At 66.8% G+C, this 24,854-nt stretch overlaps 5 protein-coding genes across 9 annotated transcripts; 2 read left to right on the forward strand and 3 right to left on the reverse strand.

Moving 5' to 3' along the window:
• Window positions 1-882: 882 nt before the first annotated feature.
• Window positions 883-3,745, forward strand: LOC309444586 (cadherin-1-like). Its single transcript, XM_082062545.1, has 9 exons — window positions 883-945; window positions 1,053-1,172; window positions 1,260-1,415; window positions 1,485-1,629; window positions 1,716-1,891; window positions 1,980-2,069; window positions 2,939-3,078; window positions 3,237-3,372; window positions 3,580-3,745. Exons 1-9 carry the CDS (start codon window positions 901-903, stop codon window positions 3,667-3,669), a joined length of 1,098 nt encoding a protein of 365 aa, XP_081918671.1. The 5' UTR covers window positions 883-900; the 3' UTR covers window positions 3,670-3,745.
• A 4-nt stretch (window positions 3,746-3,749) lies between these two features.
• DRC4 (dynein regulatory complex subunit 4) lies at window positions 3,750-11,261 on the reverse strand. The gene is made up of 11 exons (XM_082062544.1): window positions 11,118-11,261; window positions 10,522-10,614; window positions 9,156-9,353; window positions 8,756-8,962; window positions 8,387-8,441; window positions 7,604-7,809; window positions 7,210-7,377; window positions 6,793-6,879; window positions 5,633-5,842; window positions 4,366-4,431; window positions 3,750-4,282 (listed from the first exon to the last, which is right to left on the reverse strand). The coding sequence occupies exons 1-11, from the start codon at window positions 11,118-11,120 to the stop codon at window positions 4,133-4,135; spliced, it is 1,443 nt and encodes a 480-aa protein (XP_081918670.1). The 5' UTR covers window positions 11,121-11,261; the 3' UTR covers window positions 3,750-4,132.
• Window positions 11,262-11,609: 348 nt separating this feature from the next.
• DBNDD1 (dysbindin domain containing 1) lies at window positions 11,610-15,068 on the forward strand. 4 transcript variants are annotated; one of them, XM_082062642.1, is made up of 5 exons: window positions 11,617-11,727; window positions 12,687-12,800; window positions 13,754-13,915; window positions 14,337-14,477; window positions 14,550-15,068. In XM_082062642.1, the coding sequence occupies exons 2-5, from the start codon at window positions 12,752-12,754 to the stop codon at window positions 14,708-14,710; spliced, it is 513 nt and encodes a 170-aa protein (XP_081918768.1). In that variant the 5' UTR covers window positions 11,617-11,727; window positions 12,687-12,751; the 3' UTR covers window positions 14,711-15,068. The 4 variants fall into 4 exon arrangements, with proteins under 4 accessions (XP_081918770.1, XP_081918768.1, XP_081918769.1 ...); XM_082062643.1 differs by having other exon boundaries at window positions 13,769-13,915; XM_082062644.1 differs by lacking the exon at window positions 12,687-12,800 and having other exon boundaries at window positions 11,610-11,727; window positions 13,769-13,915.
• A 429-nt stretch (window positions 15,069-15,497) lies between these two features.
• DEF8 (differentially expressed in FDCP 8 homolog) lies at window positions 15,498-20,152 on the reverse strand. Of its 2 annotated transcripts, XM_082062662.1 has the most exons (12): window positions 20,106-20,152; window positions 19,293-19,409; window positions 19,128-19,210; window positions 18,892-19,041; window positions 18,673-18,814; window positions 18,428-18,592; window positions 17,763-17,890; window positions 17,276-17,389; window positions 16,904-16,984; window positions 16,629-16,769; window positions 16,393-16,502; window positions 15,498-16,264 (listed from the first exon to the last, which is right to left on the reverse strand). In XM_082062662.1, exons 2-12 carry the CDS (start codon window positions 19,396-19,398, stop codon window positions 16,162-16,164), a joined length of 1,323 nt encoding a protein of 440 aa, XP_081918788.1. In that variant the 5' UTR covers window positions 19,399-19,409; window positions 20,106-20,152; the 3' UTR covers window positions 15,498-16,161. The 2 variants fall into 2 exon arrangements, with proteins under 2 accessions (XP_081918788.1, XP_081918789.1); XM_082062663.1 differs by lacking the exon at window positions 20,106-20,152 and having other exon boundaries at window positions 19,128-19,186; window positions 19,293-19,541.
• Window positions 20,153-21,170: 1,018 nt separating this feature from the next.
• On the reverse strand, window positions 21,171-24,103 carry TUBB3 (tubulin beta 3 class III). The gene is made up of 4 exons (XM_082062684.1): window positions 23,994-24,103; window positions 23,593-23,701; window positions 22,725-22,835; window positions 21,171-22,459 (listed from the first exon to the last, which is right to left on the reverse strand). The coding sequence occupies exons 1-4, from the start codon at window positions 24,048-24,050 to the stop codon at window positions 21,384-21,386; spliced, it is 1,353 nt and encodes a 450-aa protein (XP_081918810.1). The 5' UTR covers window positions 24,051-24,103; the 3' UTR covers window positions 21,171-21,383.
• Between the last annotated feature and the right edge of the window lie 751 nt (window positions 24,104-24,854).

Below are 24,854 nucleotides of genomic sequence, written 5' to 3' on the forward strand. Positions count from 1 at the left end.
TGCGGCCCCGGTGCCTCCAGCCCCCGCCGCTGCTCCTCCGGTAACTCCGCGCAGCCCCCGAGACACCGCCCGGACATCCCGGGATCTCCGGGCGTCTTCCCGATATCGCCGTGTGTCTTCCCTTGTGCCTCCGGTACCTCCGGACGCTCCCGGGCACCCCGGTACCTCCGCGATAACCCCACGTTCCGCTGCCCCGCGGGCTCCCCGGCCCCGGTACCGGCCCCATACCGGGGCTGAGCCCCACCCAGTGCGACCTGTACCCCCACCCAGTACCGGGTTGCAGCTCTTGGGGACCCCCGGGGACCTCCCACACCCGGCGACCTGGCATCCTGCAGCGAGGGCTCCCCCAGCACCCCTGGGCCCACTCTGACGGGAGGTTCGGGGTGCTCTCCACCCTAGGGGGTCCCATCGGGCACCAGCCGCAATGCTACTCCCTGCCCAGCACCTGGGAGGGCCCAGCCGGTCCCGAGCATCACCTGGCGGTGGCACCCCACTGGCAGTGGGGGCTATGAGGGTACAACGTAAGGGGCTCAGCTCCTCGGGGCGTTCTCAGCACCCCACAGTGCATCGGGGTGCTGGTGAGGGATGCCTGGTGGGCCTGGAGCCTGGAGTTTGGGTGCATGGAATCCCTAGAGTGAAGAGGGACCCTGGGGTGGGGCCACGTGTGCACCCCAACCCAGCTGCAGTAGGGTGTCCTGTGGCCCCTCTGGGGCTCCTGAGGTCCGTCACGACCCAGCCTGGAGCAGCATGTTGTCTGCTGGCCCCATGCCGGTCCCCCCAGGCTGGCGGCGGCAGCTGGCCCCCCCGTGCATGTCCTGGCACCTGTGGGCTGGCACTCAGCTGTCCTAGCAGGTCTTGGCCAAGGTCACGGCAGCTGTAGGGAAGGTCCCAGCCAGAGCCATGTCACCCTCCAGCTTCACCTTCCTCTTCTTCCTCCTCCTGCCGGTAGGATCATCCCGATGCCTGTCTGCGGTGTGGGGGGGCAGTGGGACAGCCCCTCCAGCCCCTGGGCAAAGCTCCATGGCCCCTCAGCCCCGCTCGCTGTCCTACAGGGGGTGCTGACCTTTGCCGAGTGCAGCCATGGGCTCCGGCGGCAGAAGAGGGACTGGGTCATCCCCCCCATCCACTGGCCTGAGAACGAGCAGGGGCCCTTCCCCAAGAAGCTGGTGCAGGTATGTGGCCCTGCGGGGATGGGGCGCAGGGCAGGTGGGTCCCTGGGGCACTGCGACCCCTCTAAACCCCCTGTGCCCCATGCCCAGATCAAATCCAACAAGGACAAGGAGACCAAGGTTTACTACAGCGTCACGGGGCAGGGGGCAGACACTCCCCCTGTGGGCGTCTTCACCATTGAGCGTGAGACGGGGTGGCTGGAGGTGACGAAGCCGCTGGACCGAAAGCAGATTGATAAATATGTTGTAAGTGGGGGGCTGGGGTGGGGAGGGGACAGTCCCTGGGGACACATGGGCTGATGGTGCCTCTGGCAGCTCTTCCTCCACGCCACATCGGCCAACGGGCAGCCCGTGGAGGACCCAATGGAGATCATCATCACCGTGACGGACCAGAATGACAACCGGCCTGTCTTCACCCAGTCGGTTTTCCGCAGCACCGTGATGGAGGGGGCTGAGCCGGGTGAGACTGATGCTGCCGAGCAGGAGGCAGAACCAGGGTGGTGGTGGGGAGATGGGGGAGGTGTCACCAGTAACCATCCACCCCAGGCACCCCCGTGCTGCAGGTGGTGGCCATGGACGCCGATGGCACTGTGAGCTCCAGCAATGGGGTTGTGGTCTACTCCATCCTGCGCCAGACACCAGACCAGCCCCAGCCCCACATGTTTGCCATCAACGGCAGCACCGGGGTGATCTCCGTGGCAGTGGCAGGGCTGGTGGCACAGGTGAGCCTTGGGCACGGCACGTCACCCACCCGCATGCCCAGTCTGGCTCTCGCCCCCCATTTGGGGGTGACACTGTCTCTCACTGCAGGCTGTCCCCGAATACACCCTGGAGATCCAGGCCGTCAACGCGGAAGGTTCCGGGCTGCGGGCCACTGCCACTGCCCACATCAAAGTGCAGGTGAGGCGCTGAGCCCACCCCCACACGCCCCGGCAGCAGACGGGCAGGTGAGGCTGCAGCGAAGCCGTTGTCTGCTCTTGGCAGCCCCCACCATCTGCCCAGCTGCCGCGGCACTGACGCGCTCCAGGCGCTTTCCAGGCTGGGATGGCAGCTCCGCTGCAGCTCCTCCTGGCCTGGCTCCCCAAAGCCCCGCCGGGCTCTAGTCCACCAGCCCCAGGGCTGCGGTGCTGCCAGAGCCTGGGTGCCGGCAGGGCTCCCGGGCGCACTTCCCAGGGGGAAGCCACCCGCATTGGCTCAGCCCAGCTGGGGAGGAGCGCCTGGTGCTGCCGCAGCCCCACACCGGGATAGCGGCATCCAGCCTTGCCAGCTCCGTGGGGAAAGGCTGCGGTGCCAGGACGGGCTGCCAGGTGAGGGGATGGCATTTTGCGCGGTGTTGCCCTGCCAGAGTGGGGCAGAGGAGAGCCAGGTAAGCAGCCGGGCACCCTTGCTGTTGTTGTGCCTCTCTGGTGTCCCCGCTTCAGCCAGTAGTCGAGGCCCAGAGCTGGTGCCAGGACAGCAGCAGGAGCTGGTCCCGCTCCGGGCAGGCAGCCCAGCCCTGCCCATCTGGCAGCAGCCCCAGAGCCGCAGGACCAGCCCCGGGCTGTGCTCCCACCCAGCGATGGTTAGTGGCCCTTGGCCCTGGGCAGCTCTGGAGCACTTGCAGGGTTAACGTCTGCCCACACGTGACACCACGGGCAGGGAAGGGAAAAAGATATGGAGCTGCTTCCTCCCTGGGTCTGGGCTAGCCAGTGCCGCAGTGCTGTGGCCCACCAGGACGAGCGGGGAGCCCAGCAGCACGCGTCCCAGCCTCACTTACTCCTCCATCTCAGGCAAGCAGCATGTCTGGGACAGTGAAAGGCTCCTTGACCACCCACGTGCTGAACACAGCCACGGGGCTGCCGGCAGCCGGCCTCGCCATCCACCTGGCCCAGCTGCAGGAGCGGGGGCAGTGGACAGAGGTGGTGCAGAGGTAGGAGAGCCGGGGGGAGCCACTGGACAGAGGATGCTGCTGCCTGTCCCCCCAGAGCCAGGGGGCAGCCGGGAGAGGCTGCCCAGCCTGCGCCCTGGGGACAGCCAGCACTGCGGGGCTGGGACAGCCACCACGGCAGAACTCTCTCCTGCTTGCAGGTGGACCAACGAGGACGGGCGCTGCCAGCCCCTCCTGGCTGCGGGAGAGGCCAGGGCCGGCACCTACAAGCTGCGCTTTGAGACAGCGGCGTACTGGCAGGGCCTGGGGCACACCAGCTTCTACCCCTTTGTGGAGGTACGGAGTGCGGGGAGCAGGGGACGGGTGAAACGGGAGCTGGCTGTGGCAAAAGCCACAGCAGGACCAGAGCAGGAGTCCGGGTGCTATGGACAGGCTTGGGGGAGCTGCCTGCTCCCTCCTGCGGTCCTGCCGGTGCTCCTCTGAGCACCCCCAGCCCAGCCGCAGCTCACTGAACCCCAGCTGCTGCCCCTCGCTCTTCCCCAGGTTGTCTTCACCATCACGGACCCGGTACAGAAGCTGCACGTCCCACTGCTGATCAGCCCCTACTCCTACACCACGTACCGGGGCAGTTAGGGGACAGGCGTGTCCTCCCCCCAGGGACACAGGGCACCAGGGGGAACTACGGCACCGACACCATTAAAGGCTTCAAACAGCACCGTTTGTCTCAAAACAATCACCTTCCTGGGGTCAACGCACACACGGCTTCTGGAGGGGGAAAGGAGGGGAACCCTGGGGGCAGCACAGGCAGGGGGCTCAGGGGGGTCCCGCTCCAGCTGGGGCCAGCGGGTGGGATGCCGGGAGCTCTCTGGCTGCGCCGTAGTCCTGTGCCGTGCTGGACACTGCTTGGTCACAGCTGACCCAGCTGGCAGCTGCCTGCGGCCAACATCCCCTGCAGCAGGAGCGGGGGGCTGCCCCAGAAGAAAGCCCCTCAGGGAGGAGAGAGAGGGTCCTTCACATACTCCAGAAAGCTTGGGGGGGGCTGTTTAATGGCATGGAGCAGGCAGGGGGCACAGCCCCGTTTCCCGCGGGTCTCTGCTCAGGTGGGTACTGCCACCAGCCCAGCGGGGCCCTGTCCCAGCGCCTGCCCCAGCACCGGGCTGGCCAGCGGCTTGAAGCCCAGGTTGTCCAGGGGGATCCCAAAGTCTGTCAGCTTTGCCTGGAACGTCTGCAGCATGTCATTGTGTGCCTGCAAGACAAGGGCAGAAGGTCCTGTTTGCACCCCTCAAGCCGCAGCCACCACCCAAGAACCCCCGCAGCGCCGTCCCTCACCTTGCAGACCCGGGCCAGCTGGAGCTGCAGGTCCTTGATGGTGGCGTTCTTGGAACTGAGCACATCCTGCAAAGGGACATGGCGCGTCAGGCAGCCGCTGCCCAGTCCTGGCAGCACGGTGGTTGTGCCGTGCTCTGCCGCGCCGCTCCCACCTGCACGGAGGAGCTGCACCATGGCCTGGCTCCCGTGGAGCAGCTGGCAGCACGGCCTGGACAGCAGCCACCCCCGACCTGTCCCCTTCAGCCAGCAGTGCTGGGGACAGCCACCCCCAGGCACGGGCCAGCGCCAGGGACCTCCTAGACCAACACCACAAGGGCCAGCCACCACCGTCAGCCCCACTGCAAAGGCGGGTGACGGCAGCACCTGCTCCGCCAGCACCAGCCTGTCACGGCGGCACTGGGGAAATTAAAGGGAGAGAGTCCCAGGAAGATGCTGGAGGCAGCCGGGCAGAGGAATTTTGGGATCCCAGCAGCTGCGGGAAAGCTTGACGCCGCGACGCCTTCCCAGGAATGTGTTTTCCTTCCTGCTGCAGTGGCACCTGCTAGTGGGTGACACATCCGCTGACCCATCCTACAGCCACTGCCGTGCACGTCCCCAAGACACCCTGGCAAGGGGGTGTCTGCAGGCTCCACTGCCACTGAGACAGGCATGTGCAGGAGGAGCAGGAGGGCACTGGGGTGGTGGCCTCACTGAGCATGGAACCAATGTCTCCCGTGTGTCAACCTAACCCGGAGCAAGTGCTGCTTCTCTGGTTACGGCTGCAGCAGGCTCCAGGAATGTGGGTCTGTGAGACACCACACCAGGGCTTTCTGCATACATATTTTTAGCACAGCAGACACTGCAGAGCCTCGGGGAAGCCGCCCGTGCTGTCTCTGAAGCTGGGGAGGCCAGGCGAGGTTTGGCGAGGCTCCACGGCTGTGACTCCCCATGCACAGAGCACCCCAGGTCACCGAGGGTCCCCGCACGCAACCGGCTGCTCGCAGCACAGAGTTGGTGAGCGCTGCTCAGCCTGGGGCCATCCTCCTCGAAGCACGTCCCACCTGAGGGACGGATCTGTGCCAAGCTGCCACCCACGCGCTCTGCTCTCGAGGGAGAGCCAGCATGCCCTGCGGCACCGCACGTGGCCCTGGGAGTGCCTAGAATGAGTGACGTGGCAGCTACAGCCATGTGAGATGGGGACTCACAGGCTCCGAGGTCTGTGTTCCCCCCAGAGCAACCTCTGTCTCCCAAAACCAGCCTTTGCAGGGCCCACAGCAGCGCACAGTACCTCCAGCTTGTTCGAGACCAAGGAGAGGGCGCCCGGGTCGAGGTTGGAGGCTGCGAAGGCCTCACTGAGCTCCACCTCCTTCTTCTCCAGGACACTGAGGAGTCCTTTCAACTTGCGCTCCAGGAGCAGGTTCTTAAAGCCTGTTTTCTGCTGCACCTCATTAATGGCTTTGGTGAACTTCTGGTAGAGCTCATCTCGCTCTGCCTGCACCTGCTCCCAAAGACAGAATGTCCCCACACTGCCCATGGGACACCCGGGGCCCACGGCCACCTGAGGCTGATGGCAAACGGGTCCGGCAGCTCCGGCCACAGCCCGGCTGCTCCCAGCAGCTCCCGCAGCCTGCGGGAAAGGCAGAAGCCAGAGAAGAACTTCCCTCCCTCCTGCCATGGCTGGCACCTTCTCAGCACCTGCACTTCTGCTTCCTGCTCCCCAGGACACCCCTGACAGCAGAACAGGCTGACGAGCTTGCTGCAGCACTAATTGAGACCTCGGAGAGGGCCCCACGGCACACGGGGTCTCTGCTCTCCTCCTGGCAGCTGGCAGGAGTCCCCGGCTCACAGCTAGTTAATAAGTGTCCTAATTAGGACACATTTTCTTCTCCATAGCCTATTTCTGAATGCACTGAATATGTTGCTGCCTTAATGATGGATTGTTAACAAGGCCTCAGATCAATGTTCATATTTCTGGGGATTTCTACGAATTGCAAATGAGCTCTCTTCTTGCCTCAGTAGATTTATCTGGGTTAGCTGGTGGGGGGAGAGGCTGAGTCGGGGAGAACTCACTCGACAGGGCTCATCCCCGCACGGCATGTGGGGGGAGCGGCCCCCAAACGCTGGCAGAAGGAGGGAGGGAGCTCCACACTGGGGTGGTGTCCCGTGACAATCTCTCTGTCCCTGAGCCGCTGCTGTGGCCAGGCCTTGGCAGGCTGGGAGGGGACCGCTGGAGCGTGCACGATTGCTTAGCAAAGTACAAGGCCAGGCCTGTCTGCTGACCGTGGGAGAGGCCAACGCTGGGAGAAGCTTTGTGGGAAGCAGCAGTTATCACACAACTCGGGATTAGAGCTGTGGAAAACCCTTGGCTAAGCACAGCCTCTGCTGCGTCCCATGCTCTGTGGGGGGAACAGGGTCTGGGGGGCACCCAGAGCCACCCGCCGCTCTCACCTTACTGAACCTCTGCTCCAGCACTTCATGTTCCCACCGAAGATCCTTCAGCTCCTTCTGGCTGACTTTAAGATGGCCTTTTGCATGCTGCAAGAGGGAGGGGACAGTTAAAGAGCAGGGGTTTCTCTGGGAGGGGCAGGGAACATGTTTTGGCAAGGGAGGAGAGTGACCAGCAAGGATATATGGGTGAGAAACGCCAGGCCAGGCAGCACCCACAGCAGCTCCCTCCCCCTCTGCAGTGGGGGCTGCTCTGGTTCCCCACTGCCAGAGTCCTGGGAGTCCCACCGAGACCTCACAAACACCCGGCTGAGCTGGAAAGGACTGGAGGACTTCGCTGAACAGCAGAGGTCATTGCCAAGCGACTCCCTCCAGGAAAAATCCAGGGCGACTTGGGAAAGGCCAGGGCTGGCCACTCACCTTCAGGGCCTCCTTGTCCATGTCGTAGTGGGCCAGCTTCTTCTGCAGCTCGAACACATGCTCCTGGGTCTGCTGCAGGGACTCCTTCAGCTGCTTGTTCTGGAGCAGCGCATCTGCCTTCTCCTTTTCCAGTTTAGTCTCCCTTTTCTTCATCTCCTCCATCTGCTCCTGCGCTTGGGAACACGAGTGTCAACTCCTGGGGGCTGCCCAGCTCCTCAGAGCATCCCACGCCACCCAGACACCCTTCCACTGCTGGCCCAGCAAGATGCACCTCCTTGCACTCAGGAGCAGCAACAGCCACCCGGGAAATGGCCAGATCTGGGTGAAATCCTCACAGGATCAGTCCCTTGGAGGCAGGGTGACACTGCAGGCCAGGCAGGGGGACAGGCAATACCTTCAGCAAGGTGATAAGTGCCAGGTTTTTGAGGGTGATGTCGTTGTAGTAGTTCTTGATGTCACTGAAGGCCTTCTCGTGGTTCCTCATTAGCTCACTGATCTGGCTGTTCTTCCTCTCCTCCACCTCGTGGATTTCCGTCTTCCTCCGCAAGTCAAGCTCATCCCGCAGAACTTGCATCTTCTTGTTGTACTTGGCCTCGATCTCTGGGGAGGGCACAGGGGCTGTGACGACCTCGGGGAGACCCCGCACAACCCCCTGCAGCTTCCTGAGCCAGCGCCACCCCGTGTGTGCCACCGCTGCGTTACTCAAGGACAAGACGCTCATTAGCAGCATCACTGCAGCTGCCACCAGCGTGCAGAGCAGCTACACTGTGACCCTGGAGAGCAGAGCCCAGAAATAGCATCCTTGGAAAGAGGGCACGGAGATGCTAAACATTCCCAGTCAGCCCAGGAGAACCTGAGATGTCCCCCAAGGAGGAGATGGGAGCGAGGGCTCTGCAAGGGCTCCGCCACGCTCAGCAGGACAGCCTGCAGCAGCGACAGCACCCTGCCCGCACCCCGCGCACCCGGCCTTCGTCCATTCACACAGTGCTGGAGGTCTCGCAGCCCCAGAGCATGCAAGAGCAAGAACTGGGGAAAACCAGCCAGAACTGGGGAAAAACTGGCCCCCTTTCTGCTCGAGGCTCTGCTAGGGAGCCTGGCAGCACAGCAGAGCTTGGCGGAGCCTTCCCCAGCGCACTGACAAAAGGAGCTCGTGCAGGAGTTATGCACACGTCCTGACCTTTCACTTGTCTCTCGAAGTCACTGCACAGCTGGGTGATCTCCTCCTCTTGTTTCTGTCAGAGAGAAGCTATGCGTTAGATGCAGACAACCGAATCCGGTGCCAGCCGCATTCCAGGGGAGTCCTTCCTGCTCCGTGGGTGCCACCGTGGCACCAACCCCACATCACCCATGCAAACGGCAGCTCATAGGCCCTCCAGCTGCTCTCGCAGCTCCCTGCTGCGGGAGGGGTTCACAGGACCTGCCCCAGGAAGCCCTTGTCCCCACTCCTGCTGCACACCGGGGCTGGGAGGGCACAGCCTGCAGCCCCACCACCGCCCTCTACAACAGAGGCACCTTGTCCACAGCTCCAGCCCAGCCGGGGACATACCAGGCGCATGTTTTTCACCACCACCTCGTTGGCCAGCTCCTGCTCCTTCAGCTCCACTTTCAAGGAGCGCATGTCCTTGCGCAGCTCCATCTCCTGGGCCCAGTGATCCTGCTGGGCCCGCTTCATGGACACGGTGCCCTCCACCTTCAGGTCGCTGAGGTTTTCCTGGTGTTCATATAGCAAGTGCTTCACCTTCTGCTTGTAAACCTAAAAACAAGCCACAGATTAGGTGAGGGGCTCCAGCACAAGACGTCCGGAGCTGGGATATTGGCTGAGACGCTCCTGGTTTGCATCTTGCCCAGCTCTTTCTCCTCTTCCCTTCCCTCTCCTCCTCAGAGCTGCTCGAGGCTCACCTGGAGCTTGGGGCACTCACAACACCTTAAGCCTTCTCCTCTCCCACCTTGATCTCCACTTGATGCCGCTCCTCCGCCTCCTCCATCTCCCGGTCCTTGTTCCGCAGCTCTGCTTTCTTCTCCTCCAGCTGCCGGCGGGTGATCTCCCAACAGGCATGAGTCCTGTCACGCTCCAGTTGGAAATAGTTACGCTCTTCCCGTTCTCGGTCCAGCTCCTCCCGGAGACGCACAACATGTGCCTCCAGCTGCAAAGCCAAGGGGAAGAGCCAGGGAGGAGGGAGAGACCTTTAAGATCACCAAGTCCAACAATTAACCCAAAAATGCCAAGACCACCATCAAACTGTGTCCCTGAGAACCTCATCTCCATCTGTTCTCCATCCCCTCCAGGGATGGTGACTCCACCAACTGCCCTGGGCAGCCTGTTCCAATGCCCGACAGCCCTTTCCAGGAAGAAATTGTTCCCCAGATCCAACCTCAACCTCCCCTGACGCAATTTGAGGCCGTTTCCACTGGTCCTGTCACTTGTTCCTTGAGAACAGAGCCCGACCCCCCCTGGCTCGAAGCTCCTTTCAGGCAGTTCAGAGATCAGAAGGTCTCCCCTCAGCTCCTGTTCTCCAGCTGAACCCCCCAGGTCCCTCAGCCACTCCCATCACACTTGTGCTCCAGCCCCTTCTCCAGCTCTGTTCCCTTCTCTCAACTTGCTCCAGCACCTCAAGGGCTTTCTTGTGAGGGGCCCAAAACTAAACCCAGGATTCGAGGTTTTTCCTCCCCAGTGCCCAGCACAGGGACAGTCACTGCCCTTGGCCTGCTGGCCACACCAGTGCTGGTAGAAGCCAGGATGCCATTGGCCTTTTTGGCCACCTGGGCACGCTGCTGGCACTGAGATGCACAAGATCTTATCCCAGAACTGAGGTCCCCAGGCAAGAACCATCTCTCCTCTGTTTGTAGTACACCCAGCAAAACAAGCAGGACTTGGGGCAACCGAGGGGCAGCGGCTGCACCTTCCACCTCTGCCTGCCCTCCCTGTGCCTATGGGAGTCTCCTGCCCCTGCAGCAATGTGACCGAGAGCACAGCAGCTGCAGCTACAGAGCTCCAGGCTGAGCCATCACCCAGCTGAGCTGGGTGCTGGCGTCAGGGAGAAGACAGCAAGGACACAGGGCTGGCAAGCAGGGCACACTGGATCAATGGAAGTGAGGGTGGGATGAGGGGGTTGCTCCTTCCAGGAACAGTGAGAACCCCACACACAGCCCAGACAGGTGTCAGGCAGTGAAATGAACCACAGTCGCTTGTCTCTGTCACCTTCGGCCACCTGTTGTCCCCAGAGCCAGGCACTGAGCAGGGGTCCCTCAGCACCGCCCTTGCAAGCAGCAACATTCTCCCAGGGGTGGGCTGGCAGACAGGGGGTCTCTCACCTGCTCCTTGCTCATCTCCTCTGGGGACAAGACATCAGGCACTGCTGAAGCTTTGCTCCCTTTCCCTTTTTTTCCCGCTTTCTTTTTGGGTGCCTAAGGAAGGAAAACAAAATGCACGAGCTGTGCATGTGGCTCCGGTGCCAGGAGGAAGCTGTGGCACGCAGAGCTCCCGCACCAGCCCAGACCACCGACCTGCTCTCCCGGCAGGGACTCGAGCAGGGGGACGGGGAGCCGGGGTCCCCACGGAGCAGCCGGGAACCCTCTGAGGTCCCCGCACACCCATAGCTCGTGTCCAGCCGCTGCCGGCTCAGCTCCGCGGTGAAGCCTCCAGCGCGTAGCGCAAGTCCTGCCTCACGGGGCTCCCGCAGCGCTGGGCACGGCGACAAGGGGCTCCCCGAGAGAGGGACAGGCTGGGACCCCGCAGCCCGCGGGCCTCCCTCTCCAGGAACCGGCCGGGCGGGGCCACACCGCCCCCTCCGTTCGCACCCCCGGCTCCAGGGCCCCTTCAGCAACAGGCCCAGGACCCCCAGCCTCCCCGGACTCTCTCCCCAGCCCCGGTCCCAGTTCCGCTTCCCCCGCCCAGGCCCCGCTCTCACCATGGCGGCTGGCCACGACGCCGCCGTCTCCAGGCAACGGGCGCGCGGCTCTCGCGAGAGGCCCGCGCAGCAGGACACGCCCCCTAGCAACGCGGGGCCCCGCCCTGCCGACGGCGGCGGGGCCCGATCCCGGCGCGGGGGGGCTCCTCTGTGCTCGGTTCCCCCCCCCGCACCCTCGGGCTCAGCGCTGCGCCCCGGGCCCCGGCATCCCCACCCGGGGGTCCGCAGCGCCCCTCCGCGACCCGAGTCGCCGCCGCACGCCCGGGGTCCCCTCTGCGCGCCGGTTCCCGTGTGTCCCCCGTCCCCCGGGTCCCCTCTGCATCCCGGATCTGTCTCCCGGGTCCCCTCCGCACCCCGCAGCCTCCCGGGTCCCCGCCGTGCCTCCCGCCCCACGGACCCGCGGTCTCGGGTGCTTCTCCGCACGCCCCGGTTCCCCCGGGGCAGGCGGAGCCGGTCCCGGTCCCCCCCGCCCCCGCACCGCCCCCAGCACCGCCCCCGCCGCGGCGGGCAGGAGCGTGCGGGCTGCGGGCTGGCACCGGGCCCGCCCCGCCCAGCACCGGCACCGGCCCGGCCCGGCTCATGGAGGCTCCGGGAGCGGCCGGCACCGGAGGTGAGGGCGGGGCGGGGGAACGGCCGGTGCGCCGGTCACCGCGGCCCCGGGCCGGGCGGCTCGGCCAGGCGGGACTCGCAGCGGGCGGAACCGGGCCGGGCCCCGCGGGGGGCGGGGGTGCGCAGGGGGATGTAGGGCGGGGTGTGCGGGGGGTGTGTGCGGGGATGCAGGGGGTGCCTGGGGTGCGGGGGGCTGTTTGTGCAGGACGGTGCAAGGCGGGGTGCAGATGTGCAAGGGGGAGTGTGTGTGCGCCCAGGGACATGGGGGCCGTGCTGGGGGTGCCCGGCTGCAGGGGTGCGGGGCTGTAGGATGCAGGGGGTGGAGGCTGGGACGGAGGGTGAGAGCGCAGGCAGGGGGGGTATCTGCGCAGGGGGGTGTGTGCAGGGAGAATCTGGGATGGGACTGTGGGTGTGCACGGGGGGTGCCCACGAGACATGGGGGTACAGTGGGGTGCTCGGGGGGTGTGGGTGTGCAGTGGGGTGTCAGGCCAGGGTACGAGGTGCCCGGGGCAGGGTGAGGTGCAGGGGCGGTGCTGGGCAGGCAGGTAGGGTGCCGGTGCTGGTGGAGGAGCATGGAGGGCTGGGACGCTTGGGGACAGGGTGGTGGCCGTGCCGGTGGAGCTGGGGGGGCGCCAGTGTTAGGGGGGGTTGCAGTGGGGTCCTGCATGGTGACACGGGTGGTGCTGGGGCTCCTGTGCACACCCATCCCTCCTGTATGTGCCCCGCACATGGCTGTGCCACAGCCCCTGTCGCGGCAGCAGCCTCGGCTGTACCCTCCTGTGGCACTGGGCCCTCCAGAGTCCATGGAGGACAGTGCCACGAGGCTGGGCACCGGCCGCGAGTGGGGCTAACACCGGTGGGGTGGCTGGAGCCAGCTGCTGCCGGGCTCTGCGGATTGACGTGAGTCAGCAGAGCGGTGTGCGGGGAGGGAGCCCTGATGGCAGCCCCGCTCCCCGCCAGGCAGCCGGTGAGCCCAGGCCAGAGCGGGGCAGCGTGGCCGGTGGCGTGGCTGGCGTGGCGTGACCATGCAGGCGGAGGCCAGAGGGGATTTCTGCGTCAGGGACCAGCGCCCTGGTGGGTGGGAGTTTGGGGAGGGGGAGTGGGGCTGGGAGGTTGCTGGTGGCAGGGGAGGACGTGCTCCAGGTAGTGACACCACCGTGTCACCCCGCAGGGCTGGGCAGTGCAGTAGTGGGGTGGCAGGAGTGGGCAGGAGCAGGCAGCCCCCATGTGCCCCCCAGGGAACACTTCCCAGCATTGGAGCAGGGTGGGGACCCCGTTTCCCAGCCAGAAAGAAGGTGCCAGTAGGGTGGGGTGCCTGGTCCTGCCTTGCAGGGTCAGGACACAGCAGAGCTGGTGCTGGAGCAGGGGCACTAGTGTCCTGTGGCTCCGTGCACCAGGAACCAAACACCCCCATAATGTTCCTTTCCCTGTCCTGCCTCCTTTTGGTTCAGGGGATTTCTGTCCCCTGCCCCACTGTCACCATCCTGGAGGGAAGGAGGAGATGCCCAGCGCGGGGTGAGCCCATCCCCATGCCACCTCACCCGGCAGTGCTGATGGCAGGACCCGGTGGCATGTGGTGCCAGGGCACAGCTGGGTCCATCCTGCTCCAGCACCGACCTCGGGTGGGCTGGGGCCCCACGAGTGGTGGTGCCTGGTGCTGCTCCTGGCACACAGGGTCTCCTGCCCACCCTTGCTGCCCTCAACCCCGGAGAGGTGTCCAGGCACGGCTGTGCCATGGTCACAGGCTGTGCCACCACTGTGGCTGCCTCGGTCTCGCCGGCTCTTGCCGGGAGACAAACCATCCCTTGTCTGGGCTCCGGCGCAGGCCGCGCTTTTGTCTCGCCGACACAAAGGGGCTGTGAGGGGCGGGGGGTGGGGGGCTGCCAGCTGCCAGCACCGGGGCTACCAGGACCTGGGCAGCTCTGCCCATCCTCCTGGGGGTCCTGCTGCCCTCATCCCCCTCAGCTGAGACACCTCGAGGAGGGTGGCAGGGCCCTGGGAGGGAGCTGTTATCACTGACGCAGCAGATGCCGGTGTCACAGAGCTCGGCAAGGAGGCACTGGCCCCAGAACGCTCAGCAGGGACCCCCACCCATGGGCCAGCCCCAGAGCCCCCCGGAGCCCCTGCAGAGGAGCAGGGCGGCATCCCCATCCCCAGCGCCGGCCTGCTGCAGGTCACCGAGCGCAGACGTGAGTGCCACCCTGCATGGGCAGCCTGCCTGTCCCCTGGCATCCCCAGCCTGTCCCCAGGATCCCCTGCCAACCCCTGAGTCCCTACCTGTCCCTTGGCATCCCCTGCGTGTCCTCAAGATCTCCTGCCTGCCCATAGCAACTCCTGCCTGCCCATAGCATCTCCTGCCTGCCCCCAGGGTCCCTGCCTGTCCCTGGGGTCCTTACCTGTCCCTGGCATCCCCTGCCTTTGCCCAAGTTCCCTGCCTGTCCCAGGATCTCCTGCCTGTCCCAGGGTCTCCTGCCTGCCTTCCAGCTGGTCATTGTCCCTGCCGAGCCCCCTGTCAGCTCCCCAAGCTCCCACTCTGGGTGCCCACTCCTGCTGTCCCCAGCCTGTCCCCGGGGCCTTGTGGTGGGTCTCCAGCGCAGCCACTGCCTGCAGAGCCCCTGAGCAGCGTCTCGTCGCTGGAGGTTCATTTCGACCTACTGGACCTGACCGAGCTGACCGACATGTCGGACCAGGAGCTGGCCGAGGTCTTCGCCGACTCCGACGAGGAGAACGCGGCCGGAGAGTCACCCAGCGGTGAGCGAGCAGGACCGTCCTCGGCCTGTCCGTCCGTCCGTCCATCCATGCCTGAGCCGTGTGTCCCCGCAGGGCTGCAGCCGCCGGCGGTGCCGCGGGCCGGGTACCTGCGCTCGCCCTCCTGGACCCGAGCACGGGAGCAGGGACGGGACAAGAAGCACCTCAGCGACCCGGAGCTGCCGCCGGGACCCCCGGACGCCTTCCTGCCCGCCGAGCGGCCCCGAGAGCCCTAAGGGCTGCCCCAGCCCCGGGGGGCGGCGGGGACACGCCGGGGGACACACGGACACGGTGACACGCCAATGCCGGCCGCTCCCCGGCAGCGCTGGAGCTCAAACCCGCCGCCCTGCCCAGGGGTCCGGGGCGCAGGACCAATGTGGCGGGACGGGGGCGCAGAGGCACCAGGGACCGGACCCAGGACCAGGCGGACCTCAGCTCCGCGGAGGGCGGCATGGAGCCAGCCAGAGCCAGTGGCCCGGGGCTGGCACGGCCGTGGCTCCCGGGAGCGGCGGCCCGGGCCCAGCGGAGCGTGGCCGGTACCGGTGCCCGCCCCACACTCATGTAGCAGCGCTGAGTTCCGGTAAAACCGACCGACCCACCACCGCCGCAGCTCTGCCCTTCTCCGTCGCCGCAGGGAGGGAAAGGGGGTGGGGGTCAGAGGAGGGGCCCCCGGGCGGGACACGGGGGTCCCGTCGGGCCCGGGAGGCGCGGCGGGCAGACACCGGGGATGCCCCGGACAGGACGGAGGGAGGCCGGCCAGTACCGGGACAACACTGACCGCTGCCCCTCCTGATGGGCTGGAGACGGGGGATGGTCGCCACTCCTTACGTCACACCGACGACGTCATGCGACACGGCACCAGGGTGGGACAGGCCCACGAGGAAAGCCCAGGGTGGGGGGTTGGGGCAGCCCCGGTGTTTCTCCTGTAGGGCGAACCCCCCTGCTGCAGCTGCAGCCCCAACGGGAGCGCCCAGCCCAGACCCCGCCACCGCCACGCCAAAGCAGGGACACGAGTGCCGGGTTGCGCAAAGAGGCCTCGTTAATGCTACAGGAAACCCGGGCGGGCCCGCGGGGTGCGGGGGGAGCGGCCCCGCACAGCGCCCTGCCCAGCTCCAGCCCCCCTCGCAGCCCCGGGAATGGGTGCGGGGAGCGGAATCGGGAGCTTTCCCCCCAAATCAGCAGCGTCATCCCAGTAGTATGTGTGTGTGGGTGGCAGGGCCACCCGTCTCCTGCTTCCCGTCCCCCACCATGCCCTGCCCAGGCCTTCAGCACCCAGAGATGGCAAGAGCCCTCACAGGGGGCTCCTCTGCCAAGTCCCGATGTGCTCGCCCTCTCCAGCAGCGCCTGTTGCTCCAGCTCGACCGGCACGATCACTCACAGCGCATGGCTGCAGGTGGCGGAGCACTTGCCTGCGCCCCTGCCTGCACCTCTGCCTGCGCCAGGCTCAGCACAGGGGTGGCGGGAGCTGCTGCGGGTTGTTAACCAGCTCCCAACACCTCCCGTGGGGCTCACCTGGCCCTGGGGAGTAGCTGGGGTCTGGCAGTGACCCCCCCACAATGTCCATGCCCAGGGTACTCCCCAGGCTGCTGTCCCTGCAGGCAGAGGGTCCCAGTTCCTCAGAGCCAGCGGCTGCCCATCCGTTCCAGGGCCCCGTGGCAGGTTGGGGTCCTGTGGGGCCGGGCCCCCCTCAGGGCTCCGCCTCGGTGCCGGAGTCCTGGAAGAGGGACTGCTTGCGCAGGCTGAGCCGGGCGCACTTGGGGCAGGTGGTGGAGTTGTCGTAGTAGCAGTCCCTGCGGGGAAGGGATAGCAATGGGTCACCCCATGGCACTGGCCCAGTGCTACCCCTTTCCCCACCCTCATCATGGCACACCGGCGGGCCCAGCTGCCCGCAGTGCATCCCTGGTGCGGCATGCAGTACCTGTGGAAGACGGCAGAGCAGTCAGTGCAGACAGAGGTGTGGCTGTCGAAGGGGAAGAGCACGTCGCCCTCCTTACAGAGCTCGCAGACGAAGCCTTTTGCCTGGCAGCGCTGGTGGGGAGAGGGCAGAGGGTCCCAACAGTGCCTGGCAGGGACCCCTGCACCCCAACATGGCGCTGGCCCCACCGGAGCCACACCGGGGATTGCGGCCGAGGCTGCCCCACGGCACTGGCTCACCTCGCAGTCCAGCTTGATGTGTTTGGCGAAGAGGGTGTGGATCTCCGTCAGGGAGCAGCTCAGGCGCCCGGCTTCGATGTCGATCAGGTCCTGCAGCGAGTACATCTCGTCGTTCTCCACAAAGTGCTGCCGGTCCTGCAGCTGCAGGCAGACAGCCCGTCACCACCGTGCCTGTCACCTCTGTGCCTGTCATCGCCATGCCCACCACCGCTGTGCCTGGTGTCCCACAGTCCCGCGGTCCCCCCGGCCCAGCTGCCCACAGCCCCACAGCTGACCTGCAGCAGCAGCCGCGCCTCCATCGCCTCCTTGCAGGTGATGAAGTAGGGCTTCATGAGCAGGATGTCCTGGCGCAGCTTCTGCGGCGGGACATGATGGGACAAGAATGTGGACAGAGATGGGACCAAGACAGGGAAAATGGCAGGTGCAGGATGGGGACAGGGATGGGAACGAGATGAGGATGGTGTGGGAATGAGATGAGGATGGGGACAAGGATAGGAATGGGATGAGGACAGGATGGAGACATGTGACAGGGACAAGGTCAGTCTGGGTCAAGTTCAGTCCTGTAGCAGTTTGGGCATCCCCCATCCTGACCCCCATCCCTGCCCTGCCAGGTGAGGGTCCCCCCACACAGACCCTCCCCTGCTCACCCGGATCTCCACTAGCTCCTCCACGTAGTTGAAGAGCAGCGGGTTGATCTCTCGCAGCTTCAGCACGGGCCGCGACACCATCAGCGCCAGGTACCGCATGCTGCAGCGCGACACCTGCCAGGCCCATGCCCGGGGCCACTGTCACCCTGCGGGCACCGGGATGTCCCCACCACCACGGCCCTGGGGACCCTCAGCACTGCTGCCCAGGAGCTCCACTGCCAGGGACACAACTCTGGGGACACCCCCACAAGTGACCTCTGCCCAGGGATGCAGACCCAGGGACACTCATGCCCAGGGACACGGACCTCTAAGTGACCTCCAACCAGGGACACAGCCCCCAGGGACCCCTGCCTGGTGATATGGTCCCTCAAGTGACATTTACACTGGGACAAAGCCCCCTAAGTGACCCCCAACCAGGGAAACAGCCCCCCCAGGTGACCTCCCAGATCCTGGGCACCCCTGAGCCCCCGCCCCATGCCAGGGGCACCTTGCGGGGCTCGAAGTCCCAGTTGTGGATGGCGCGGGCGGGCACGACAGCCAGGTCATTCCAGTGGCAGCTGCTGCAGTAGTAGAGGCCGGTGTAGTCGCACTGCCGGGCCTCGCTGGGCACCCCCCCTGCGACGGCACACGCCCCAGCACATGCGTTGGCACACGTGCCGGCACCCCACACCCTGCTGGCCCCATGCCACAGACCCCGGTGGGACCTGCGGCAGCACCCGGGGACACAGTGGGGTCCCAGCGTCACCTTCCCATGTGCTGTGTCCCCCCAGCCCCAAACAGCCCTGACCCCCAGCTCTCCACAGCTCCCAGCCCCAGGCAGCCCCCAGAGCCCCAACCCCCAGCTCCCCCCAGACCCATATATCCCCCATCCCACAGCTCCACAACCCCATGAAGCCCCCAAAGGACCTCAGCCCCACACATCCCCAGCCCCACATATCCCCCAGCCCCACACATCCCCCAGCCCTAGGCAGCCCTGGCACACAGCTGCCCCCAGCTCCACACACCTCCCAGTCCCACAGCTCCCTCCAGCCCCACACAGCCCCATCCAGCCCCCAGCCCCATGCAGCCCTCAGCTCCTCGCAGGTCCCCAGCAGCCCCTAGATCCCTCCAGCCCCACGCACACCCCAGCCCCACGCAGCAGTGCAGCCTCACGGAGAGAGATGGGTGCGCGGCACTCGGCACAGCGGTAGTCCTGGCTGTCCAGCCCGCTCTCGGGGCAGATGCTGAGCTGGTACTCAGCCTGGTGGCTGACCTTGGCACGCACGCAGGGCTTGCTCACCAGTGGCAGGCACTTGCTGTGACACCGATAGTAGCAGCCTGGGTGGGGGGGCACAGGCAGCCGTCAGCGCAGGGATGGGAGGGATGAGGGCCTGAGGTATGGGGGGTCCCAGCCCCACCTGTGCAGGTGTACCAGGTCTGGATGAGGCCCCATATGATGGTACTGCACTTGTCGCACATCTGCTTCACGCTCTTGCTCTTCTCCTTGTAGAAGCGATGCTCCAGGACCACCCGGATGTTGGGCTCATCCTCGCCAGGGTCCTGCGGAGGTGGGGGCTTGGTCAGTGAGGCAGCCCCCAACCCATGGAGACGCCCCCGCGCCTCCACCCCGGCCCCACCTTCAGCTCCTGCAGCTTGAGGCGGAGGTGGATGAGCCGCACCACCGCGTCCTTCTGCCGCTCCGAGTGCTCGGGCAGCGCCAGGATCGCCTGCTTGCACTCCTCAATGGCCTGGCGCAGCTGCTGCACATCTGGTGCCAGGATCAGGCCCTGCGGCAGCAGGGGGAGCAGGAGGAGGGGGGGTCAGCAGCCCTCCCCCTGGCCCCCCGGCCCCGCTTCCCCCCGGCCCCACTCACCTCGGGGCGGGAGAAGTGGTCCTCGGCCAGACCCAGGTCCAGCGTGCCCTCAGGGTCCCCTGGGGACGGATCCGGCTGTGGGGCTGCAGGGGGACAAGTGCCACGGGGGGGCTGGGACCACCCACCCTCCCGGCTATGGGGCAGGGCATGGGGGTCAGCACCCACCTGGGGCGGGGGCCTCCCCGTCGGGGTGCTCCTGCTGCTCGGGGCCCTTGTTGAAGGGGTTGAGGTGGGCCTGGCGGAAGCGGGCCAGCCGCTCGTCGTATGCCATCGTCACCCACCCTGCGGGATGACGCCTCAGCCACCCACCGCCACTGGCACCGGCGCTGTCACCAGCGCTGTCACCGGCACTGTCACCGTCACCCCGGCGCTGGCGCCGTCCCCCATGGACAAACCCGTCCCTCGGCCTCCCACGCCCGTGGTCCCCGCCCTGCCCGGCTGCCACCGCCCGGCTCAGCCCCGGTCACCCCATCCCGGCACCGTCCGGCCCCCCTGGCACAGCCCCCGGTGCAGCCCCCGCTGCAGGTCGCTCCGTCGTGGGGTCCCCGCAGCCCCGACCCCCTTGCATGGGCCTGGAGGGCAGCGTCCCCCCGGCACCCCCACATCGCACAGCCCCCCGTGCACCTCCTTATTGCACAGCCCCGCCGCACCCCCACATTGCACAGCCCCCCGTGCACTCCACACAGCCCAGCCCCCCCGCACCCCTTCCCTGCACGCGCTGCTCCCCGCACCCCTGATTGCACAGTCCCCCCGCACCCTGCAGGGCACAGCTGCCCATTTCCCAGCCCTCCCGCATCCCCCGTTGCAGAACCGCCCCATGCACCCCCTATTGCCCCGTACCCCGCTTTCTCCCCGCCCTGCCCCACCGCACAGCGCCCCACCCCGCAGGGCACAGCCCCCCCCTCCGCGCACACCGCCCGGCCCCAGCACAGCCCCCGACCCCCGCCCACCAGGGGGCAGCGCCCCCACCCCGCTCACCGCAGCACCGCCCGCCGCCCCCGCTCTCCAGCGCCGCGCCCCGCCCCGCCCGGCGGCCCCGCCCCCTCCGCCTGGCCGCGCTGCCGCCCCCCGCCGGCCGGCGGACCGCACCGCACCGCACCGCACCCGGGCGGGGCCGCGCCGGGAGACAACGGGGACGCGGCGTCCGGACCCACGGGCACAGGGGCTGGACCGACCTGCGCGGCCCCGCGGCTCCCCCTGCTCACCGCCCCTGCGCCAGAGACCGCAGACCCCTTATCTGCATAGCCCCCAGCCCCACAGCTCCCGGTCCCCAAAGCCCCCAGCCCCATAGCTCCCCATTCCCATAGCCCCAGCACCCACAGCTCCTGGTCCCCATAGTCCCCAGCCCCCGTATCTCCTGGTCCCCAAAGTCCCCAGCTCCACAGCTTATTGGTCCCAGAGCCCTCAGCCCCATAGTCCCCCCCCATCCCCTTCCCTTGTCCCCACGGCACACTGCCCCTCCCCACAGGGACCCCCAGGAGGTAGCAGCGGCCCCAGGGGACTGCAGCACCACAGCCTGACCCCCAGCCAGGGTCAGCCCAGCACACAGGCTGGAGCTGGAGGTCACCAGCGTCAGGGGGCTCAAGGTTGTTTGGGCTGGGGGTGCCCCGGATCCCCCAAAGCCAGGCACATGCCCAGCCCTGGGGGAGCACCCTGGGGTCCAGGTCCCCACCTCATCTGGAGGGACAAAGGCCCATCACTGTCCTGGCACAGGGATGAGGCAGCCACCACCCCCCACCCCAGCATGGAGAAGGGTGACAGAGGAGACAAAGGGAAAGACGCCCTCCCAGGCACTGCAGCTGAGTGAAATGACACCTGTGCCCCGTTCCCTGGGAGGCAGGACAGTGTGAGGCACAGCATCATGGGACAAGGGGACACACTGGGAACAGACACTGGGAGAGGAGCAGCACAGCCACCCTGAGGAAAGGGGGTCCCCAAGTCCCCCCATGAATGGGGTTGAGCCCCCAAGTTGCCCCCAGCAGAGTGTCCATTGCCCCCGCCCCCCCCCATCCCTCCCCAGAATCTGCAGACAGGTGGTACCTGGACAGCAATAAATTTATTAAGTATTCAAAAAAAATAATAGACACGAACCAGTAAAAAAAGAAAAAGGGGGAGGCAGGAGGAGGGGTGGGGGGGCCGAGCCGGCTCAGGGAGGGACAGGGTCAGGAGACACCAAAGGGACACGCAGGGACAGCCCGGCTGGGGGGCAGCAGCACGAAGCCGGGGGGGCTGCGGGTAGCAGGGGGGCAGCGGGCATCACTTGGCGCCCTGCGCCTCCGACTCCTCCTCGTCATCCTCGTACATCTCGCCCTCCTCCTCGGCCGTGGCGTCCTGGTACTGCTGGTACTCGGACACCAGGTCATTCATGTTGCTCTCGGCCTCAGTGAACTCCATCTCGTCCATCCCCTCGCCTGTGTACCAGTGGAGGAAGGCCTTGCGGCGGAACATGGCTGTGAACTGCTCTGAGATCCGCTTGAAGAGCTCCTGGATGGCCGTGCTGTTGCCGATGAAAGTGGAGGACATCTTCAGCCCCCGGGGAGGGATGTCACAGACGGCCACCTTGACGTTGTTGGGGATCCACTCCACGAAGTAGGAGCTGTTCTTGCTCTGGATGGCCAACATCTGCTCATCCACCTCCTTCATGGACATGCGGCCACGGAAGACGGTGGCCACGGTAAGGTAGCGGCCGTGGCGGGGGTCACAGGCAGCCATCATGTTCTTGGCGTCAAACATCTGCTGGGTGAGCTCAGGGACAGTGAGGGCACGGTACTGCTGGCTGCCACGGGCCGTCAGCGGGGCAAAGCCCGGCATGAAGAAGTGGAGACGTGGGAAGGGCACCATGTTGACGGCCAGCTTACGGAGATCGGCGTTGAGCTGGCCGGGGAAGCGGAGGGAGGTGGTGACACCGCTCATGGTGGCCGACACGAGGTGGTTGAGGTCGCCATAGGTGGGGGTGGCCAGCTTGAGGGTGCGGAAGCAGATGTCGTAGAGAGCTTCATTGTCAATGCAGTAGGTCTCATCCGTGTTCTCCACCAGCTGGTGGATGGACAGCGTGGCGTTGTAGGGCTCCACAACCGTGTCTGACACCTTGGGGGACGGCACCACGCTGAAAGTGTTCATGATGCGGTCGGGATACTCCTCCCGCACCTTGCTGATGAGCAGGGTGCCCATGCCGGAGCCGGTGCCGCCGCCCAGCGAGTGGGTGAGCTGGAAGCCCTGCAGGCAGTCGCAGTTCTCACACTCCTTCCGCACCACGTCCAGCACCGAGTCCACCAGCTCGGCCCCCTCCGTGTAGTGGCCTTTGGCCCAGTTGTTCCCAGCACCGCTCTGCCCTGTTGGGGGACAAGAGGCACCCGATGGCGACCGGCACCCCCACGCCCACACCAGGGAGGGGACGGGTGCTGCCGGCGGCGGCATCAGTGAGATCTGAAGCCAGGGTGGGGTGGGAAGCGGAAACCACAAAGGTTTGGCGGTGTGCCGGTGGTGCCGGGCCCTGTGGCGCAGGTGGGGACTCACCCGCCAAGTGCCCTGGGGATGGTGACGGCCCGGGAGGGGTATGGGGACCCAGGTGATGGTGTCCCCCGCCCCAGGACCTACCGAAGATGAAGTTGTCAGGGCGGAAGAGGTGGCCAAAGGCTCCCGAGCGCACACTGTCCATTGTTCCCGGCTCCAGGTCCACCAGGATGGCGCGAGGCACGTACTTGTGAGCTGCAAGAGACCCCATGCCAGGAGGGGATCTGCTGTGCCCCCTCCTGGGTGACCCCCCAACTGTACAGGGTCCCATGGGGCTGGTGTGTGTGTGTGTCCATCCCCCCAAACATAGGGTCCCTGTGGGGCTGGGTGTACTTGTTGTGTGTCACATTTGCCAAATCATATGGTACCATGGAGCTGTGTGTGTGTGTTGTGTCCCCCCCACCCCAGAGGACAAAGCCCCACAAGGCTGGGTGCACCCCCCCCAACCACAGTGTCCCCAAGGGGCTGTGAGCATGTGTTGTGTCACCCTGCCCCTCCCCCCTGCCCCTGCCAAGTACAAGGTCCCATGGGGTGGGGTGCACATGTCATGTACCCCCCCAGACAACAGGGTCGCTGTGGGGCTGGGTGCAAGAGTGGGTCCCCCACAGCACTGCAGGGGCTCACGGAGCTGAGTGCATGTATCTGCGCCCCCCCAAATCACAAGGTCTCACAGGGTGAATGCATGCCTGCACCCCCCACCCCCAGGGCCCCATGGAGCTGATGCATATATCTGCCTTCCCAAAATCACAGGGTCCCACAGGATGGGTGCACATGTCTGCCCCCCCGAGAGCCTCAGGGGGTGGGCGTGTGTATCTGCATCTGCCTCCCTCTGCCCCAGCAGACCCAGGACCTGCCAGCACCAGGTGGGGAAGGCACAGAGCCTCCCCACGCCCGGGGTGGGGGTGCTGGGCTGCCCTGCCCGGGGGGTTCGGGGGAGGCGGGGGTGGCTTACAAGAGGCCTCATTGTAGTAGACGCTGATGCGCTCCAGCTGCAGGTCGGAGTCACCCACGTAGTTGCCGCTGGGGTCGATGCCGTGCTCGTCGCTGATCACCTCCCAGAACTGGGGGCACAGGGCTCCGTGTCGGGACACAAACACACCGCCCCCCCCCACCCCGGGACGCCCCGGGCAGGGCCGGGCGGGCGCCCCCTGGCGGCGGGGCGGGGCGGGGCGCTGTCCGCGGTGCTGAAGGGCGGCGGCCGGACAAAGGCGCGAGGAGGGGGCCGAGGGGGCGGGGCCCTTTGTCCGCCCGGTGCGGCGGGGAGGGAGGGGGTGCGGCGGCGCGGGGGAGGGGACCGAGGGGGGGGATGTCTTTGTCCGCCGCTCCGCCGCGGCGGAGCGGTGCCGCCGTTACCTTGGCGCCGATCTGGTTGCCGCATTGCCCCGCCTGGATGTGGACGATCTCCCTCATGGTGCTGCCGGGCCGGAGCGGGACGGGCGCGGGAGCAGGAGCGGAGCGGAGCGGCACCGGGAGCGCGGGGGGCGGCCCCGCCGCCGCCTCCTCCTTTATAGGCGCCTCGCGCCGCACCGGGCCGGGCGCTGACGTCACCGCCCCTCCGCAGCCAATCAGCGTCCGCCGCCGCAGCGCTGCAACAGCCCCTGCGGCACCGGCGCCGCCGCCCGCCCCGCCCTGCCCCGGCCCCGCCGGTTCGGGGACCCCTGGCACCCGCGGGGGGCGCGGGCGGCGGAGGGGACCCCTGCACCCATGGTGGGGAGGGGAGGGGATCCGCCCCGGCACGCGGGGGGACCCCAGGACCCGCGCGTGAGGGCAGGGACCTCCCGGTACGGCGGGAGCATCCCGAGGCGGCGGGGGGGGGATACACCCCAATCCCCGTCCCCTCACGGGGGTCTGCAGGGACAGGGCACGGGGGCTGTCCCGGGGGTCCCGGGCACCAGGAGCCCCCGCGGGGCCGGGGCGGGCGACGGCGGGCGCGGCCCGAGAACAAAGGCGGCGGCGGCGGCGGCGAAGGGACCCTTTGTCCGGGGGCGGCCGTGACTGCGCGCCCCCCGCGGGGACCGGGCTCCCGTCGCCCCGCGCCCGGGGCTGCTCCCACATCCCGCCGGTCCCTCCCAGTCCCTGCTGGTCACCTCCGGTCCCGGGACCGGTGCAGGCGGCTGCAGCCTGACAGCGGCAACCGGGAACAATTGAGCTTCGAATAAACGGTGGGGCGGGGAAGGGCCGAGACCCCCAGGGGCTGCACGGCGGTACCAGCCA

This window comes from Streptopelia decaocto (genome assembly GCF_964273445.1).
Source record: "Streptopelia decaocto genome assembly, chromosome: 11".
Classification (NCBI taxonomy): Eukaryota; Metazoa; Chordata; class Aves; order Columbiformes; family Columbidae; genus Streptopelia; species Streptopelia decaocto.